Raw genomic sequence first — 21,233 nt, forward strand, 5'->3', positions numbered from 1 at the left:
AAACTCTATCAATTCAGGTTCATCCCTTCTCTGCCACTTGGTTTGGAGTGTTGTGTAGAATGACTTACCCAGGGTTACACAGCCAGTATATATTAGAGGCAGGCCTGGACTTGAACCCAGGTGTTCCTGAATCTGAGGCCAGCTCTGTCTATTACACCAGGCTGCTTGAAAAAGTCTGTAAACTGTAGGTATGTATTATTATTATTATTTCTTAGTTCATTGCCTGCAAATATCCCTTCATCCAAGAACAGAAACAGAGAGACCAACCAGTAATGATTTTATTGTTCTGAAAACACAGAGACCACAGGGACCAGAGTTCGCAACTTTTTTTTTTTTTTGGAACAGTAAAGAACACTTTACAATAATAAAAAAAAAGCAGGGCCAAGACCCATATAAAACATATTAAACATATTAAACCACCACACAGAGATCGCATGTGCTCATAAATTGGTGACACGGTTACATGATACCATAAAAGCCACAACATCAACTGATCGCATAAGAAGGATTCCCCCCCCCTCCCCCAGACCAGGATAGCATCCAAGCCAGAGACACGGCAGCCCAGCATCACCCTGGAGATGGAATGGAGACACCAAGGCCCATATGCATTATTTACTTTGAAAAAGACCAAGGCTTCCATGAAGTGGAGCCTGCTCTCATGGGCTATTTAACCAGAGATCTTTGTGGATTTTTGGCTAGGGAGTACGTGGGTGGTGGTGGTCAGTGCCTTTCCTACCAAGGGTATTCCAAGTTAGAAGAAGTCCCCTGTTAGAATGGGATCTGGTCTTGGGGGAGACAAGGAGGAGGTTAGGAAGAAGGCCCCCCCCCCCTAGTTTATTTCTGGACAGGGGAATGGCTACTGAAGGTAACAGCTGGACAGGTCATCCATTTATTGAGATAGGATCCCAAAGCAGGGAGGTCTCAGGGTCAATTTCAGCAGTCCAGGCTGACGGTTCTCTGGTCACCTCACTTTGCTGGTGTTAAGGAGCAGGAGGTGTAATCCTGATGGGAAGTCGGCACTTCAGAGAGAATTGAATTGTGCTATTGTGTACGTGCCTTTGGGCTATTAACAACTCTCTCCTCATCCCTAATGCCCTAACATCCCATAGGCTGTAGCCTGGGGTCCTCTAAGGTAAACATTTCAGGGTCCTACCCACCCACCACACACCAACCTTGTTATCCTTCCGGTACCCGGAGGGCCTGTCTCATTTCCAGGAGAATCCATGCCCTATAAACCTCCAAGTCACTGACCATTTTGAGTAAGTGAAGCTCAGGGGTTTTGTAAGTGCATAAGAGATGGTCTCCATTCATTCTGAGCCTTAACCAGAAGAGAACCCGGGTTTGAATCCTGTCTCTGCTACTTGTTAGCCACGTGGCTTAAAGCAACTCACTCCCCCTTTCCTGGACTCTGTTTTCTTTTCTGTAAATTAAGGTGAGTGACCTTTAACCTTTGTAGCACTAAATCTAACAATGACATGATTTGATTTCTACTCCCGGGCCCCTGTCACTTCTCCAAAGTCCCCAAACAAATATAAAATATAAAATGAACAATCAAAGGAGAAAGAGTGGGTCAAGGATGAAATGCCAATGAAGTTTGGGTGACAGGAAGGACCAGGCAAATAGCCCAAGGAAAGAAAAGGACTGGAGGGATGAGGGAGGGGGAGGAAAAGTGAGTGGAAGAGATTCTGGTTCCTCCCCCATTGTGGTAACAGGGGCCCCACTTCCCCAAATTCCACTGCATTTATTGTGTAAAGGGAATATGATTTATTTTGTCTTGGTATGGGTTGAATTTATTCATAAAGCTGAAGTTGCACTGACTTTGGGGATCTCCTGTATTTTGCATTCACTTATCCATGTAAGCCTTCTGTCTTCTTATTTAGAATGCAAGCTTTTTGAGGGCAGGGACATTTCATTTTTGTCTTTGTAGGTCCAGCACCTACAGTCTCTGGATCACCTTTTTTCCCCAAAGTTTCAAAGCTTAGTTAAAAGGTTTTTTCCCCCAGTTATTATGGTCCAGGTTCAGAAATGCTGGAACACTTTTTGGAGGGGGAAGGCTGGACCTGAGATTTCAATGGTGTAGGGAACTCTCAATGAAGAAATCCCCTCTATTAATGCAGAGTATCACAATTTACAGTCTCAGAAACTTGCCTAGTTCGACAAAAGCTTAAATGACTTGCCCAAGGTCACAAAGCTAGTGTGTGTCAGAGCCGACTCCAAGGCCTTTCACTTGGAATGCAGAAGGTGCTTAATAAATGGCGGGGGGGGGGGGGGGGGGGGGGCAGGAAGAGGGACAATGAACCTATTATCTTGGGCTACTCCCGGGAGAGAATTATAAAATCAGGGACCTTAGAGATCATCCAGACCAATAATCTCATTTTACAGAGGAGGAAACTGAGGCACTGAAAATTTAAGTGACTTCCTGAAGGTCTCACACTGCAGGCAGTAACAGTAGAGTCATGGATCAAACCCAGAGGTCTTTGACACCAGATTTGATAATTCTTTCCACTATGTTGCCTGCTCACCATATCAGTCTCCAAGGAGAGGGAGGAAAACAAAGGGTGAAGGGAAGGGAAGAGATGGAAAGGGGAGCTGGGAAACACTTGTGCACCCACTCAGAAATGTGGGGAGGTAGGGATTAAGTAGAGTGCTTAATGGTGGAAACAATGTGGCTTTCTCTTTCTTCCCAACCCACCCAGGAAAGGCTCTCACCCTTCTGGTATCATCTTTGTGACAAAATAAAGAAACAACCCGTGGTCTTACTTTTGGTTGGCTGGGAGAGGAAAAGGCCTAGGAAAGAGAAGGGAAATCATGCTAGGGCATCACTCAAACACCTGTGTGCCACCATCTTGGTCATAAGTGGAATTAGTCCAATCCACATGAAATCTCCCACAGAAACATTATTTTCAGTCTCAACACCACAAAAGGCAAAGATGCCTGAAACATACAAACATACACACACATATATACACACACACATACATACATTTTAGGGACAAAGACCACATACTCCCCAAACTCACATGTTCAGGAATGCTTAAAGAAGATGTGGCCACTCCTTCATCCATGACTACAGAGAGTTCAGATGAATGCAGTTATGTAAGAAGTCCTTTACAAAAAGCAAGAATATTAACTTAGACTTTTTTGTTGTTAGTAAAAATATATCATCGAGAACAAGGAGAGCAGTAGTGCATTAGATTAGGCATTTGTGCGAGTTCAACAGGTACGTGGGCGCCCCGCTTCCCACGAGGCGGAGTCCGAACGTGGGTCTGCAAGCATCAAAGGGAAATTCTGGTACATGGCTATAGGCCTGTGTACACGGAACTAAGGCTGAGGGGGTCGTGAAGCTGGCTGAATGATGGCAGAAGAATGGACCCAGCAGGATACCAGGATGATAATAGGATGGGGTGTTGCAATATAAGAATGAGGATGCTGGAAGAACACTATTGAGGAAAGGGTCTGTTGGGATACGGAACAGTGAGGCTGGCAGAACAAGAAACAGCATGAAAACGGAGATTTGGAACAAGATCAGAACAAGGGGACCGGCAGATTATGGAACAATAAGGCTGGTGGAGGGGCCACAGGCCATGGGTACCTCAGGAACATCTCTCATCCCACAGATTTCCTTTAGTAACCATCAGAAGGACCAAACGAAAAAGTGTCACTAAAACCAAAAATGTAGTTCGTTGTGGTTGTCGAGTTGTTTCAGTTGTGACCCCATTTGGGGTTTTCTTGGCAAAGATACTAGTGGGGTTTGCCCCCAGCTCACTTTACAGATGGGAAAACTGAGGCAAACAGGGTGAAGGGACTTGCCCAGGGCCACACAGCTAGTAAGTGTCAAGGGTCTGAGTTCAGATTTGAACTCAAGTCCTCCTGAATCCAGGGCCGATGTTTTAAGCACTGCGCCACCTAGCTGCCCCTGGGAAAACTTCTCGGGGTATTATTAATCTCTGGGTCCCCATGAAGGACCTTCCTTCTTGTTCCACAACAAGGGTCTATCAGCCAAAGGACTCTTTCTCATAAAGAAGTTCTTCAAATAGGGTCCAAAAGTCACTTCTGGCTTTTTTTACATGCTGGTATTCTGGAATTCGAATGTGTGTATACAATCTGATAGCATCTGGATTTGTGGTTCTGGACCAACTTAATACCTCACTTTAGCCAGCTTAAAAAAACCAGGCTCACCTAAGATGGTGCCATTTCCCCAATCCACTCAGGAAATTTGGGGGTGAGGTATGTGGTCTGTGGGAGATAGTAGGGCTGGTGAAAATGTGAAGCTTTGGAGAACCACTGACTCAAAAGTCCATCCATCTCTATACACTGTTCACATGGGACAGCTCAGAGTGATGCTGGGAATTTCCCCAATGATGTGAAAGTATAGTCTGATTTCCAACATGGCATTTCACCGTTCCTTTCTCCTGCAGGTGGGATCTGCTGCTACCCTTGGTCAAAGCTGCCTCAGTATCTAGCCCGGTTGGCTAGTGCTAATGAACAGCTCTGATGCCCATTTTTAGAAGCCCCTTAGAGACAGGTGTTTTCTATAGAAAACTGCCTTTGATCTTGGGAGTTGAGTCAAAGAAGGGACTAGATAGATAACACATAGGACACTTCATACATTTTAAACCAGTCTCATAAATAAGGACTTGAAAACTGACCAGCTCACATAAATCAATCTCCCGAGAGAGAGAGTGGATACTAGTAGTTAAAAAAAAAATAGAACACCAGCATTCTATTTCACTTGCCTGAGAGAGCAGGCAAGTAACTAGCTCCAAGGCTGTTTTAAATATTCCAAAATTGAAAAATGCCCATCCTCACCCCCCTCCATGAGGTAGGTTAGGCAATAAATAAGTCAAAGTTACCTAATATATCTCTATATGTTATATACCTATACATTTGTGTATTTATATATATTTATGTACACATTGAAACTTCAGATCAGGGCTATGTTCAGTTCCATAGCCTAGTTCAATCCACGACTTAGACCAGTGGACATCCATTCACACAGAAGAAGAAGGGAGTCAAGGGTCCTTTCTCTGCCCGTAATTTTTCATGGGAATAACAGAAAAGTTGGCATGAGAAAATCACATCTGGATACACCATTAGAAGAGCAGGAAAGCATGAGCCATCCAGTTTTCAGAAGCAAAAAGTTTCATCCCACAATAAATAAATAAAAATGATAATAATAGCTTGACCTCCTCCAGAGACTTCTCTACATTTGTCTATATAGAGATATCAGTATAGTAAGGACCTGGGAGTTTCTCAATGGAGGTTTCCTACACCCAAGCAGATTGAAGCCTGTCTCTAACTTAACAGAGAAGTTTGAAAGAGGTCAAGTGACTTGCCCAGGGTCATACATCTAGGAAGAGACAAGACTAGAAGTCAGGTCTTCCTGACTCCAAGTCTAGCCATATAAGCTGTCTGTCCTATAAAATATAAGCACCTCCAGTGGACTATAAATGTCTTGAAGGCAGGGGCTGTGTTTTGTTTTGTCTTTGTATCCCCAGTGCCTAGCCCAGTAATTGGAACACAGGAGGGGCTTAATAATTGCTCACTGAATTTTACCACCCTGCCTCTCACATGTATGTATACATCTGGTAAACACTTACAAGATAAGTATATAACACTGAAAAGCTTCAGTCCCATTTGCCAAATGACTCACAGTTGTTTGAATCTGGCGATGCACGAGCACATGAGATGTACAAGAAATAGGGTAAGTTCCAGGTATTCCAAAAACACAACCGTTGAACGGCCAAGAGATGCTTTCTGGAAAACCATCAGAACAGGGAGAAGATTTTTTTTTTGTCCAGGGTTTCTCAGGTACTTTGTCCAAACCACAATGACTTGGGAATATTTGGGTTTTTAAACATTTCTCTAAGGGAGCTTTATAGGTATATGTATATATATATATATATGTGTGTGTGTGTGTGTGTGTGTGTGTGTGTGTGTGTGTGTGTGTGTGTGTGTGTGTTTGATTGTTTTTTGTTCCTGAACACCTGACAAGCGATAGGAGATGCTGAACTGAACAAAAGAGGATGCCAGGATCAGTGTGGACTCAGACTTCAGATGTCTTAAGGTCGACTCTGAAAACTGTAGACAGATGGTTCATCGGGGTAAGGAAGCCCAGGCATCCCCATGGCTTGCCAAGTAGGGTCTTCTTAAGATGATGTCAAGAGAAGAGACCCCAATTCCATCAGAAGGGAGAGAGAGGACAAGGCAGGGCAGACATCAAGAGAGCCTTTTCCTCCTGGAGGAAATGGATGTTGCCTTGCAAATACTGTTACTAGACATGATGTGGTGGAGAATGGGGGGGCTGCTCTATTTCTGGTTTTGTATCCCCAGGACTGAGCACACAGCTGGTGCTTAAGAAACATTTATTGAACTGAACCTGGGGCCAGAAGACCTGGCATTAAATCCCAGCTCTGACACTCAGTAGCTGTGTGACCCTGAGTTAGTCACTTTGCTTCTGAGTCTCACTTTCCTCTCTGTAAAATGGGAATAAGAACTGGGGCAGCTGTCTTCATAGAGTTATGATATAACTCTGGAAATGAGAGTTATGGCTCCCATAGAAGATTTCTGCTTCTCTCATCTCCGATACAATAATTGTATACACAGGCTGAGTGGCCCATTGTATGTAGGATTTGTAGAGCTGGAAGGGACCCCAGAGACTGGCCAGTCCACCCCCTCTCATTTTAGAGATGAAGAGGAAACTGAGGCCCAGAGAGGGGAAGCCATGTGCCCAAGATAATGTAGGTAATAAGCATCTGAGGCAGGATTTGAATCTAGATCTTTCTGATTCTAAGGAGTATCCACTACTCCCGTCGCCTCTCATGTTTTGTATACATTTGGTTTGTTTCCCTGGAACAATTCAGGGCTATTTATGTATCTGGCAGGAGAGATTTTAGGCAGGTTGAGATGGCCGGGGGAGAGTCAAACACAAAGGGACCGAATGGTTTTCTGGGAAGAGGGGACGGAGAAGGGAACTTCACTCTCCCACTTGGGGCTGCCTTTCTCTGATCTGGGGCCTTTGCTCAGAATTAGGGCACTGGGGAGACCGAAATCATCGAAGGGAAGGAGGGGAAAGAGAAAACCTACTTAGGATGAGTCTGTAGCTGGAGGTCATCCCAGATGGACAACAGAAGAGGAAGGAGTCTTGGGTGCAGACTTCTTCTAACACAGATCAACTTCTCAGCCAGACCCTTTTTTTTTTCCTTTGGCCAGGCAATGAGGGTTAAGTGACTTGCCCAGGGTCACACAGCTAGTAAGTATCAAGTGTCAAGTGTCTGAGGCTGGATTTGAACTCAGGTCCTCCTGAATCCAGGGCCGGTGCTTTATCCACTGTGCCACCTAGCTGCCCCCTTCAGCAGGACCTTTTCTAGGGAAACTACCTCACCTGAGCCCCACTCTGTCTTCGAAAGGCTCCACCCAGCCAGACCTCCCAAACTCCCTGATGAGTCATCAAACAGGGCTCATCTTCTGTTCCTCCTACCTGAGTTTTTTAAAAAAGAGGGGAGAAGGATACTTAGGAAGGACTCCCCAATCTTGTTCACCCTCCCAGAGTTCACCATGAGGAGGCCCTAGCTAGCCCCCCATGAGAGCTCTCAAGAAGAAACCCTTGTTGGCTGGGATCCAGACCTTTGAGTGGCACTGAGGTGTGGAACGGGAAGTTTCCCCTTTAAGGAAAAAATAGTGTCCTCCTGGGGGAGGGAATGAGGGAGCAGCATAGAACAGAGACCCAAACATCAGAAAGGAAACTAGGCCATCCTGGATATTTCTGGGTTTTTCCTTGTCTGGGCTGGGCTGGGGGTGGCAGACCTTGGCAGTGGGTGGAAGAAGGTGGAAGGGACTTGGATACCTTCATTATAGCCATCTGTGGTCCTCCATCCCCCGCCCCCTGCTCATTCTGAACAAAGGACCCAGCGGGGCAGCCAGGTCGGCCTCCACCCTAAAGGTGAGGTCAGGTCCCTTCCTGGAAGGCTCCATTGCTACTTCAGAAGACGGCGGGGTTACTGGGACCAGGGGAGATGGATCTTGAGGGAGGAGAGGAAGAGCAATGAGGCAAAGGAGGAACATTTTCCTGCTTTTTCCAGTCATCCCCTCCCTCCCCCTACAAGAGACTTTTTCCGACAAAGACAAGATCTTTGGTTGAACTATACATAAGGAGAAAGTTGGACCGAAGGAACAAACCCCTCTCCTGCCTGCTGCACATCCAGACAGGAGACGCTTCCTCTTGCTGGAACAGCCCGGGTCTTTGGCCAGGTCCCAAAGTCTTTCTTGAAGGTGTGGAACCAGAGCCTCGGGCAGGAACTTCCAGGGGATGCCGGTACCACTGTCAGCCCTTTACTTGTTCTCAATCAGAGTCTGAACCTTGTAGACGAGGTCTCGGGCTAGTTTCAGGATCTGTTTAGTATTGTGCCTCTCCGCCATCTCTGAGAAGAGAGAGGGGAGAAAATCCAAGTGAGCAAAACATCTGGGACAGCCCTGGACTCAGGGAAGCCACTGGCCTCCAATGAGGCTCGGAGGACACAGGAGGATTGGAAGAGAACCAAGACTGCTGGGAAATTGTACTTCATTTTCATTGAAATCACCATAGAATTATGGGATATTATACCTGCAAGGAAACTTAGACAGGGAATGGCAGAGCTGGAAGAGGCCTTAGAACAGAGAATGTCAAAGGTGGGAGGGGCCCTAGAACAGAGAATGTCAGAGGTGGGAGGGGTCCTTAGAACACAGAAAATGAGAGCTGGGAAAGATCTTAGAACAGGGAATGTCAGGGCTGGGAGGGGCCTTAGAACAGGGGATGTTAGGACTGGGAGGGGCCTTAAAGAAAGGCCTATTCTTAAAAAGAGATTACAAATAAATAAATAAATATTTTAAATTGAAATTAAAATAAAATTAAAAAGAGATTCAGTGGAAGGAAATTTCTTCCAAAAGGCCTGAGCATTCCCAGAAGTGAGTGGGCTGCTGGAAGGGCTGGTGAGCTCCTCCCATAATCAGAGGTCTTCCAGTAGGTCTCTTCTCAGAGATTTTGCAGAAAAGATTCCTATTTAGGTACCAGTTGGGTCAGACAGACTCCAAGATGGAAGGCAACAAAGTAAGTAGGTGGCGCAGTGGATAAAGCACCGGCCTTGGAGTCAGGAGGACCTGAGTTCAAATCCAGCCTCAGACATTTGACACTTACTAGCTGTGTGACCTTGGGCAAGTCACTTAACCCCAATTGCCTCACCCCCCCAAAAAAAAAAAGCATTTAATAAGGGCCTACTTTGTGTCAGGAACTGTTCTAAAATGTCTTTCACCCCTAAAACTCTGTGAGTGTCAGATTCTTCCCAGACTGTTTAGCCCAACTCCTTTTTTTTTTCCTGAGGGGGAAACTGAGGAACAGAGGCGTTCAGTGACTTGTCCAAGTGGGCACTGGGATTCAAATTCAGCTCTCCCAATTCCCAGTTCCACAGTCTTTCCTTATGTGTAAAATCAGGGGCCATTTTGAAGGAAATACAAGTCCCTTCTAGCTCCAAGATTCCATGCTAGAGTCTGGGCCTCCAAGGTAGGTCACCCCAAGCATTATGCAGTCATCTCCGTTTGGGGAAAATAATGGAATTTAAAGTGAACAGAATTCACTCGGACAAACCTTCCTCCTTCATCTCCACCAAGTCAGCCCTAGACAGGAGTTGGTTTAACCTAAGGTACTATTTCCCTTTTGGACACCCAAGGCTTCCCCTCTCCTCGTCTCCCTCAGCAGCACCCCCCCCCCACCGCTGTGGTACCGTTAAAGAACTTGATGATATCTGTGAAATCCATGTTGTTTTCCAAGATGATGTCACGGTATACCTCCACCAAGGCCAGGGCAATGAATAGGACATAGTGGGAGGAAGAGACGTGCTTGGCAGCCCAAATGGTTTCCCAGACGGAGAAGACGTCATCGTAGACTAGTTCTATGGAAACACCAAACCACGGCTTCAGGGAGGGTCCAGAGACAGCAGGCCCTCTGTTCATAACTGTCCCGCTGCCCCTCACTCAACCACCTTTAAGCAGAACTCAGCTCAATCCATGGCTAATCATTCACCCCATTCAACAGATGGGTACCAAGAGCATTGATGGCCTCGGCCTGGCATCAACAACATCAAGGTCTTGGGACGTCTAGATCTCCCAACCTCAAGTCACTCATACCTCAGTTTCCTTAGGTATAAAAATGGAAATAATAATAATGCCTACTCCAATGGGGTCTGGGGAGGCTCAAATGGGGTAGGCGTTATTATGTAAAATGTGTTAGAAAACCTTAAAGTGTTAGAGAAATGTCTGATATTCTTCATGACTCATGCTTTCGTCACTTCTAGGGGCACCGTGGCGTAGGAGAAAGAGAACTGGAATGGGAGTCAGAGGTTCTGGGTTTGAATCCTAATTCTGCTACTATGAGCTGTGTGACCTTGGGTAAATCCCCAAACTCTGCTAAGCCTCAGTTTTCTCTTCTGCAAAATGGAGAGGTTGGACTACGTGGCCTCCAAGAGCCACTGAGTTTGGTTATCCCCGGTTGCTCTTGAGCCGCCTCCCTCCCATTGGACAGCTCTGCCTCCAAAGTACAGCAGGGTAGCCAACCCCTCCTGAGGCTCATACCTCTCTTAAAATCCAGGAGGAACCAGCGGTAGCAGAAGTAGAAATGTGTGTAATCACCATTCTGGTGCATGAGCTCAAAAAGCTCCGAGTCCAAAATCTACCAAAGAAAAGAGAGAGCCACGTCAGTACTGCACCTGAAGGGAAAGTCTCCTGTTGACCCAATGAGCCCATTATTGGGCATCTTCCCCCTGAGAGTCAGATCATTAAGGGGAAAAAAAGGGGGACCTGCACCAAAATACCCACAACATACATTATTCAGAATGGTCTGGAGTCGGGAAGACCTGAGTTCAAATCTGGCCTCAGACACTTATTAGTCATGTGACCCTGGGCAAGTCACTTCACCCTGTTTGCCTCAGTCTCTTCATTTGTCAAATGAGCTGGAGAAGGAAATGGCAAAGCACTCCAGTATCTTTGCCAAGATACCCCCAAACGGGATCATGAAGAGTCATAAGCGATTGAAACAACTGAACAACAGAACAAAGTTAATCCCTCTTTCATATGAACAGCCCTTGAAACGGATGAAAATAATTCACATCTTTGCCCCAGTCTTGTTTCTCCAGAAATAAATGTTAATGAATAGTATTGTTCTATGAGCAAACTACTTCCCCTCTCCAAGACTTGTTATCCACATCAATAAAATGGGTATAAGAACTTCTGAACTGCCAACCTCAAAGAGTATTATGGAGAAAAATACCTTGAACACCTTAAAGAGCTATAGAAACATGAGATTTTGTTATTATAACAGCATGGTTGAAAGATAGCTTGGAGGAGTAGATAAGGGGCTTGCTCCAGAGTCAGGAATTCAATTTAAGAGCCCCTGTGGGAGCAGCTAGGTGGCACAGTGGATAAAGCACCAGCCTTGGATTCAGGAGGACCTGAGTTCAAATCTGACCTCAGACACTTGACACTTACTAACTGTGTGATCTTGGGCAAGTCACTTAACCCTCACTGCGCCGCCAAAAAAAAGAGCCCCTGTGCTAAGTGCTGGCATTTTTTGGCAAAAGCCAAAAAGACAGCTTGATACTGTGACAAAGGAGACTGGGCATAGAGTCAGAGGACCTTGCTGCTTCTGTCACTTACTTACTGGGGCATTTAGGGCAGTCAGTCGGTCAGTCAACAAGCTTTTGACAAAGTGAAATGGGCCAGCCCTTGGGGGTGAGCCTTGCTGGCCCTTGCTGGATGCCCTCCTGTGGCTTTGTTTCCTCTACATCTTCTGGCATCTCCACGACTTACCTGGATGAGGGACCTCATGTTAGCAAAGTGGGTATCCATGGCACCTCCATGAGGGAAGTTTTGATTCATCCTTTTCATGAGTTCTGTGAAGCAGCTGAAAGCAAGGGCCTCTAGAGATGCATCAGAGAAAAGAAGAGGTCAGACAACACCCAGGAACTCCCGAAGACCCTGGGAGCTCCAGAGTCGGGAGAGATCTCAGGGAATCAGCTCATCCAGTATGGCAGCTAGGGGGCACCACAGTGCACAGAGCCATCTGGGCCTCAAGTCAGGAAGATCTGAGTTCAAATCCAGTCATTTACTAGCTGTGTGACCCTGGGCAAGTCACCTCACCTCTGTCTGCCTCAGTTTTCTCAACCATAAAAATAAGGATAATAGCACCTATTTCCCAAGGTTCTTGTGAGGATCAAATGAGGTATTTGTAAAGTGCTTGGCACAGTCCCTGGAACAAAGTAGGTACTTTATAAATGCTTATCCCATCCATCCAGTATAGTGAGAAAAGAGTACAATTTCAAGTCAGAGAACTGGAATTCAAATCCCAGCTCTATCACTTATTAGCTCTGCAACCTTGGAAAAGTGTTTTTTTCCCTCTCTGGGCATCAGTTTCTTTTTCTGTCAAACGATGGGGTGAGGCTTTATGATCTTGAAAGTCCCTCTGATCCTCTGAACCCCCACTTTTTACAAAGGAAGAAACTGAGGCCTGGGGAGGGGAAAGGACGCCCCCAAGATCACAAGGCTAGGAGGCAGAGAGCTGTCTGGAACCCAGGCCCTTTGATGTCAAATCCAGAGCTATTTCTCCAAGTCCACAGCATCTCTCCTTCTTACAATGGGGCTCAGATGTCAACAGTCATCTTCCTGCATCCCTCTGAGCAGATAAAGCTAAAAAGTGCAGAATCTCTGGGCTGGAGGGGACTTCTGAGGCCATTTCATCCAATCGAGACATAAACAAGAATCTCTTCTACAACTTACCTGACAGTTGGTCCTTCAGCCTTTTCTTGGAGACCTCCAGTGATGAGGAGCTCACCACCTTTCACAAGGGGATTGCTCTCATTGTTAGGAAGTTTTTCATGAAATCATTCTAAACTGGTCTCTTTGGAACTTCTAGTAGTTGATTCTTGCTCTGCTCTCTGAGGCCCAGCAGAACAAAGCTAATCCCTCTTTGGATGCTTGAAGACAGTTTTCATTGTTCCCTTTTCTCTTCTCCAGGCTAATTATTCTCATGTCTTTCAACCAATCCTCAGAGGATTACAATGTTCAGTTTATTGATGTCCCTCCTGAACTCTGGTGCCCAGAACCAAACTCAACATTGCAGATAATGTCTGACAAGAGCCAAGGACTGTGGTCTTCCTAGTCATGGATGCTCAGGTTCTCTCAACGCAGCCTAAAACTGTATGTTTTTCTTGGTTGTTGTTGCTACTATCTCACTCTGCTGTCTCAGAGCTGAGCATGTAGTCTACTAACACCCTCAGATCTTTTTCAAACTAATCATCTGTTAGACATACCTCCTATATCTTATAAATATGGAGTTGATTTTTGGAACCTGAGTGTAAGACTTAATATTTATACCTATTAAATTTCACCATCATGTATTTGACCCAGTGTTTTAACCTGTCAACATCTTTTTTTTTTTGGAATTTTGGATGCTATCATGTGGCACAATCGGTATCCCTCCTATTCCTGTAAATCTGATTACCTGTCAGGCCAGTTTTATCCAAGGTACTAATAAAAAGTGCTGAACTGCTCAGGGCTAAACAACTGAATGACAAAAGCAGCACAGAGCCCTGGGGAACTCCACTAGAGACCTCTTTCCAAGTCAACATCAAGACATTTAATGATGAATCTTTGGACCCACCCATTCAAACCAATCTGGAATCCAACTCTCTGTCCTATTTCTAGCCCATGTTTTTCCATCTTATCCATAAGATTTTGCCAAATGTCTTGCTAACTCCAAGGTCGATTTTATCCACTATCATAATAGACTGGTCTAGTAATTCATTGCCTGTTTTGGATGAAGCCTAGCAGGCTTTATATGGCTTCTCGCAGAGCAGCCCAGTTACCACATGTTGGGCAAGAGAGTAAGAATGAAATTGTCGGACTCATCCTACCACCCAAATGGAAGAACAGAGGAAGTCAGAGAAGCCTGGTGGTCACTCACCATCATCGAGGATGACCAACAATGGGGCCAGGAGGTCACACATGCCCTGCACGTAACCAATCTCGATGTGCTGCCAGATGTAACTGAGAAGAAAACAACAAGGGAGGTCATGATGCCAGGAAGAGAAAGAAGCTGACATTCTATTAGGAGGTGCAGAAAGGCTTAGGTAAGTCCAGGAGTGATGAATCCCCAATGGTCAGAGGATGCACATATAGATGTACCTTTTCGAAGGTATTTTACCTAGTTGGGGGGAGGGGCAAAAAGCTTGTCAAGGGAATACAAGGGACATTTATTTGACTGTGTGCTGATGACTACTTTAGGATCTTAAAAATATTAGGTACTGAATAAAGTTTTCTTTATGAAAAATGATTGAATTTTATTTAAATGCAATAATTTAAATTAACTTGTGGAAAATAATTATCTTCATATATTACATTTATATTTAGTATAATATATAATTATAAATTTGTTCTTATTTCTTAGTTTCCTTTTTTCTTTCTTTTTTTTTATCCTTTGTTACAAGCTTAGCCCAGGGCCTGGCACGTAGGCACTAGCCAATCGACTAAAAGCGATGACTCACTGGGAAGGGTTGAATTTGACATAAAAATGACAGATCAATAAAACCATTGAAAGATATTATTTTGGAAGGTGTCTAGAAGGGGGATCAGAGAGGGAAGAACCTGGAAAGCCCTAAGATGAAAGCATCAAGGACTTAGAGTTGGAAGGGACTTGGGACACCATCAAGTCACACCCCCTGCTTCATGTTTTGTTTTTTAAAGTTTCAAGCTTGCCTTCTCTTTTCATGACACACTCAGTGTCCCGGAACTCCTTCCCCAAACCACTGTGACAAAGAAAAACACTTAAGCAATGGATCCACACAGTCAACGTGCTCTGACAGTGTATGCCAGATTCTGTTCCAGTGGACTCCTACCCCACCTCTCTTGTGAGAGGCAGAAGATGAGCTTCTTTATCAGTCCCCCAGGACTGAGATGGTTCATGACAATCCACCAGACTTTGACCTCTTGGTGATGTTATCATTTATTTTATTGTAGCTGAATATCTTTCCACTTTCGTTTTATGTATGAGGAAACCGAGAGGTCCAAGAACTTACCAAAGTCACACAGGTAGTACCCGGCAGATCTGGGATTTGATCTGAGGTCCTCTGATTTCAACCACAAGATTCTTTTCATTGCAATATGATGCCTGAGCCTCAGGCAACTTTTAAGATAATAACAACAATAATAGCATTCGTAGAATGCTTTAAGATTTGCAAAACACTTTATAAGTCTCTCATTTTACCCTCATGATAGGGAGATGCTATCATTAATCCTATTTTACAGATAAGGAAACTGAGGCAGAGAGCAGTTAGTTAGGTGACTTGCCCAGGGTCACATGGCTAGTAAGTGTCTGAGGCTGGATCTGTACTCTGGTCTTCCTGACTCTAGGCCTGGACCTCTATCCACTGTGCCACCTGGTGGCCCTGGTGGTAGTACAACTAGAAACAGATCATCGTTTCACAGATGGGGAAAATGAGATTCAGAGAAATTAAATGTCTTGCCTATGGTCAGATGGGCAGCTAGGTGGGACAGTGGATAGAGTGGTGGGCCTGGAGTCAGAAAGACCTGGGTTCTAATCCAGTCTCAGACACTTATTAGCTGGGTGACCCTGGGCAAGTCACTTCATCAAGTTTGCCTCAGTTTCTTTATCTGTAAAATGAGCTGGAGAAGGAAATGGCAAAACCACTCCAGTATCTCTGTCAAAGAAAAAATACAAAACAACCAAAACCAAAACCAAAAACCCAAATGGGATCATGAAGAGTCGGAGAGGACTGAAAATAACTGAACAACAAGCAGAAGAAAATGTCAGACAGCAAGGAAGTGGCAGAAGTTAGGTGGGAAACCACCTCGTGGTTCTGACCTTCCAAAGGCTCCTTAGGCTAACTCGGCTTTGGGCATTTTCTCTGTTTGTCCCCCTTGCCCAAAATATTCTGGCTTCCACTCTGACTCCTGACCTCTCTGACTTCCTTTAAGTCCCAGTTAAAATCCCACCTTCTACAGGAAGCTTTCCCCAATCTGTCTCCATTTCAATGCTTTCCTTCTGTTAATTATTTCCTATTTATCCTATATGTAGCTTGCTCTGTCTATATTTGTTTTATGTTGTCTCTTCCGTTAGATTGTAATCTCCCTGAGGGCAGTGACTGTCTTTTGTCTCTTTTTGTATCCCAAGTGCTTAGCACACTGCCTGGAACATAGCAAGCATTTAATAAATGTTGACTGAAACGAGTTGGGAAAAAAAAAAATGAGATTCCCAGCTGGTTGCCCCAAAGTACCCAGTGAAATCGGGGAGTTCCAGAGGGAGCTGGCATTTCTTACCTACCCCTTCCCTGTACCCCCTCCCACAACCCAGGAGGCAGAGAACTTACCTGCACATGATGTTGCGAAGTTTCTCCAGGTTGGCAGGGGTGAAGTACCAGTAATTCCGGTCACACCTCTGGACGTCCTTCTCAATGCGGTGCAGGTTCACAGTGTACATGTCCAGCAGCTCTGGCTAAATTGGGAGGGGGGAAGCAGAAAGGGGTGGGAGGAGTCAGTACTAGATCATTAACAACCTTTCCTAGTAGCCTCAGGAAAGGATCCTTGGCTTTGGAATCTGAGGCCCTGGGTTTGAATTCTGACTCTGTTGCCGACAAGCTGTGTGACCACGTACATGGTCATTTCAGAACCTCAGTTCCCTTATTTTATAAAATGAGGACATGAGTTCAAATCCTGCCTTAAACCTTCACTGGTTCCGTGACCTGGGGAAAATCACTTGAGCTTTTTGTGTCTCAGTTTCCTCATCTCTAAAATGGGGATAATAGTAGTGCCTACTTCCCAGTGCAGATGTGAAGATCCAATAAGTTAACATGTGTAAAGTGCTTTGCAAACCTTAAATCCTCATACAAATGTTGGTTATTACTACTAAAAGCTTTCTGACTGACGGCCAGTCACTGTGCCAGGTGCTAGAGATACAAAGTCAAGAAAACAGGAGCCTCTGCTCATCTCTCAACCTCATCATCTTTCAGAGAGGCACAGAGACTAGCATGAGTACAAGGATACAAATGGATGAGCTGGAATATGCCCCAGGGCCTCTGACTCCAAACCCACAGATCTTTCCATTACCAGGGGTTGCTTCCAAGCCTTATTCTACTACCTGCTTCAAAGGACTGTCCGCCTAACTTGGCACCCCATCTCCCACCTGCACTGCTTTGCATAGGTTTGTCCCCCAGGCCCAAGAGACACTCTTCCAAACACTTGCCTCTTGGAATTCTTGGCTTCCTTTGGGAAATTTTTTCCTTTTGGAAATTCTTTGGCTTCCTTTGTACTCTGGAAGACCAAGTCAGGCTCCAAAAAGATCTTGTCAGCTGTGGGCATTTTCTCTGGCTATCCCCCCATACCTGGAATGTTCTCTCTCCTCTGCTCTGACTACTTGACCTCTCGTTGGCTTTATTTAAGCCCAACTAAAAGTCTAACTTCTACACAGGAAGGAAGCCTTCCTCAACCCCTCTTAATTCCAATGCCTTCCCTTCTGTTAATTATTCCCCATTTATCCTTTATAGAACTTATATATGTGTGTGTGTATGTGTATATACATATTATATATATATGTGTGTGCATACATACATACATATTTACTTGCATGTTGTCTCCTTCCATTAGATTGTAAGCTCCTTGAAAACTGGGACTAGCTTGTTTTTTTTCTTTTTGTATCTCCATTGCTTAGCACAGTGCCTACCACATAGTTGTTGTTGTTTGTCCTTCATTCCCAAAGAGGACCATGACATCACGGCCTTGCAGTGAATTGGATTTAGGTGAGGGAGGGCTGTGCAAGGTCACCCACCTCACTCTGTCCTCCAAAGCCATCTGGGTCCAGTGGCAAGATAGACATCAGGACGTTTAGAGCTGGTCCCAGATGTTTGAGGCAGTCAGGGTTAAGTGACTTGCCCAGGGTCACACAGCTAGTAAGTATCTGAAGTGAAATTTGAACTCAGGTCCTCCCAACTTCAGGACCAGAGCTCTATCCACTTCACCACCTAGCTGGTGGCAGGTAAACACCTACTATGTGCCAGGCACTGTGCTAAGTGCTAGAGATACAAAAAGGGGGAAGACACAGTCCTTGCTCCTGAAGAGCTTACGCTTTGGGGGAGATAGTCTACAGGGAACTCTGGTTCAAGTATGAGTTGAACTAGATAGACAGTCTCTCAGTTCTCGGATATAAGGTTCCCAAGCCAAGCCTTGTGTCCTCCAGCGCCATCTTCTGGCTGTTAGCACCAGCTGTAACTCCTTAACTGAATTATCTTTCCAGATCCTCTTTGATGTGAGGAATGGGGCCTATTAAATGTCCTTATTGTGAATCATGTTCCACCTCCTCGAGAAAGCCCCCCTCCCAATTATTATCCTCCTGCCTCCTGAAACAATACTCCTGACACCACCATTATCATCACCACCATCAGCCCTTCAGTGTTTGCAAAACTTTACAAATATTATCCCATTTGATCAACGGATATTATTCCCATTTTACTGATGAGGAAACTGAGGCACACAGAGGTGAAGTGACTTGTTTGGGTTCACACTGCTAGTAAGTATCTGAGGCTGGATTTGAACTCAGGTCGTTCTGACTCCAGCTGCCTACAGCTACCATATACCTAGGATATATTTTGTATTCAGTTATCTGTATACATGTTGTAATTGCTCATTTGAGCTCCTTCAAGACAGTGACTTTTACTTTTGATTGCAGATAAGAAACAGAATAGATACAAGGTAACCTTAATGGGGACAGTACTAGCCTCCAGGATGTCTAGGAACCTCCTACATGAGGTAGTGATTAGGCTGTGTATTGAAGACAGGGAATCTAAGAGAGAGAAGTGAGGAAAAGACCCTTCCAGGCATGGGGGGGATACCCAGTGCAAAGCACAGGTGTCAGAGATGAGCAGGAAATAGATGAGGATGCCTGGGTGGCCCAGTCTGGAGAGGATGAATGTGTTAAAAGACTGGAAAGGTAGGAAGGTACCAGGTTGGGAAAGGCTGTACATGCCAGACAGGGAAGCTCATATTTGATCCCAGCAGTAATAGGGAGCCATTGAAGTTTGTTGAGGGAGAGTAAGATGATAATTCATAGGTCCTAAGGCAGCTTTTGTACCACTCTGAAATGGCTCCAGTTAGAAAGTTTTTCTTTATTGTCTTGCCTAAAGTTCTCTATGTCTTTCATTCACCCTCAGAAGCACAAATGAAGATGACCCAGAGAAGACACACAGTGAGGGGAAGTAAACTGGCATTTTACCTATGCTAATATATTCACACAAATAGACAATAGCACCTTCAAAGGCAGTGTGTGCAAGAAAAAGATAGAGGCTTGCCTTATATGGGCTGGGCTAGCTAGACCAGAAGGGGAGTCTCCAAGGTGTGTGGGGCGGGCAGGGGAGGGGGGAGTGGATGATCTCTGGAGGCCTGGAAACAACAGGAACTTGGAGAACCTGAGTTCAGATCCCTACTCTGCCACATATTACCTGGGCCTCCCCTTCCTGGGCCTTGGTTTCCCCATATGTAGAATGAGGGGGTATGTGAGATCCCTTTCAGCTCTAGAACTTAGATCTCACAATCCTATGTGGGATCTTAGTTCTAGAAGTCCTACGTTCTAGAACATGGACCAGAATTACACTGCATGAAAATGGGTGGATGGGTTTCAATCTGCATTGGTGGAGAGAGGCCCCCTATTGACATTACCATAGAAACATCAAAGCATCAAAGGAACAACAAAGAAATGTGGTAGAGTAGATAGGGAGTAAGGCTTGGATCAGTAAGACCTGGGTTCAAATCTTGCCTTAGATACTATTTTTGTGACTCTGGATATGTCACTTAACACATCTGGGCCTCAGTTTCCCTATTTGTAAAATGAGGGAGTTGGAAGAGAAGGCCCTACAAGGCTCCTTCCAGCTCTAGGGCAGGGGTTCTTAACTTACTTTCTATCAAGGAGCCCTTTGGCCCTCTGGTACCCTTTCTGAGAATCAAACAAAACACACAGGATTACAAAAGAAACCAAGTGTACTGAAATAGTTACCTAAATATATTTTAGAGCCACGTTCACAGAGCCCAGGTTAAGAATCTCTGCTTTAGAGGCAGCATGGTGCAGCTCTTGGAAAGAGCCCTTTGGAGTCAGAGGGCCTTAGGCAGAAGACCGTCACCTTCCTGGGCCTCAGTTTCCTCATCTGTAAAACTGACAGTGTTGGGCCAGACGGCCTCTGAAAATGGCCCTTCGATATCTGTGACCCCACTGGATGTTGGAGGGATAACCACGCCTCCTGCCCTCTACTTACAGAGTACGTCACTCCACTCGAAGATACTGGGGAGGCCTCAGTGATTGTTGAGTCGACCACGGTCAAGGCTTCCAGTTGGGGGTAGAGACTTTCCATTTCCGGCTCCTCAGACAGGGTGTCCTCACTCTCCACCAGGCTCTGCTTCTCCGCCTCGCTGCCCACCCAGCTTTCTACCACTGAAGAATCCTTCTCTGGGAGGGCCACATCCAGGCTCCCGGGGACAGACATGAACTCATCCAGGCTGTCGTTGGTGAGAAAGTCACCTTCCAGGCTGTCCTGGATGGCCAGCTCCTCTCTCGGGGCCTTGCCCCTGAGCTGGGTGGCAGTGTCCGGCTCGCGGCCATCCTGGGCGCTGGGTCCATCAGACCTTGTCAATGGAGGGGTGTTTTTGAGTGGTTCCATGACACTGTCTTCTGTGCTGAGGCTGTGCTCAGACTGGCCTGAGGAGAAGTTGTGGGAAGAGGGATGGCCAGAGTCGGGGGAGCAGGTGCCATTAACCACTGTCCCATTGGGGACCTTGGGCTGCTTTGTGTCATCCTGTCTGCTGTCTGCCTCCACCTGCTCTATTTCATCTACAGACTCAAACACCTGGAGGAAAAAACAGAGGCATTGTTTAGGTCCAGGGCAGACCAAGATGGCGGGTCAGCTGAAACTAGGCATGGCACAATGGAGAATGCATTGGACTTTGAGTCAGAAGACCTGGGTTCAAATCTCAGCTGTAGGGGCAGCTAGGTGGCTCAGTAGATAAAGCACCAGCCCTGGATACAGAAGGACCCGAGTTCAAATCCAGACTTACACACTTGACACTTACTAGCTGTGTGACCCTGGGCAAGTCACTTAACCCTCATTGCCCCACCCCCCAAAAAAACTCAGCTGTGACACTTAATATGTGACCTT

The 21,233-nt window shown here is 45.6% G+C and overlaps 1 protein-coding gene across 2 annotated transcripts in view; it reads right to left on the reverse strand.

Annotated features, from left to right (window-relative positions):
- Window positions 1-260: 260 nt before the first annotated feature.
- Window positions 261-21,233, reverse strand: part of SGSM1 (small G protein signaling modulator 1) — a 105,833-nt gene continuing 84,860 nt past the window's right edge. For both annotated transcript variants that reach the window (XM_043963667.1, XM_043963658.1), the window contains exons 19-25: window positions 20,337-20,924; window positions 16,410-16,534; window positions 13,988-14,070; window positions 11,836-11,945; window positions 10,603-10,699; window positions 9,756-9,923; window positions 261-8,420 (exon numbers count right to left, since the gene is read on the reverse strand). In XM_043963667.1, the coding sequence (XP_043819602.1) occupies window positions 8,332-8,420; window positions 9,756-9,923; window positions 10,603-10,699; window positions 11,836-11,945; window positions 13,988-14,070; window positions 16,410-16,534; window positions 20,337-20,924 (1,260 nt within the window). In that variant the 3' untranslated portion in view covers window positions 261-8,331. The remainder of the gene's footprint in view (window positions 8,421-9,755; window positions 9,924-10,602; window positions 10,700-11,835; window positions 11,946-13,987; window positions 14,071-16,409; window positions 16,535-20,336; window positions 20,925-21,233) is intronic.

The sequence above is a fragment of the Dromiciops gliroides genome, chromosome 1 (genome assembly GCF_019393635.1).
Source record: "Dromiciops gliroides isolate mDroGli1 chromosome 1, mDroGli1.pri, whole genome shotgun sequence".
Classification (NCBI taxonomy): domain Eukaryota; kingdom Metazoa; phylum Chordata; class Mammalia; order Microbiotheria; family Microbiotheriidae; genus Dromiciops; species Dromiciops gliroides.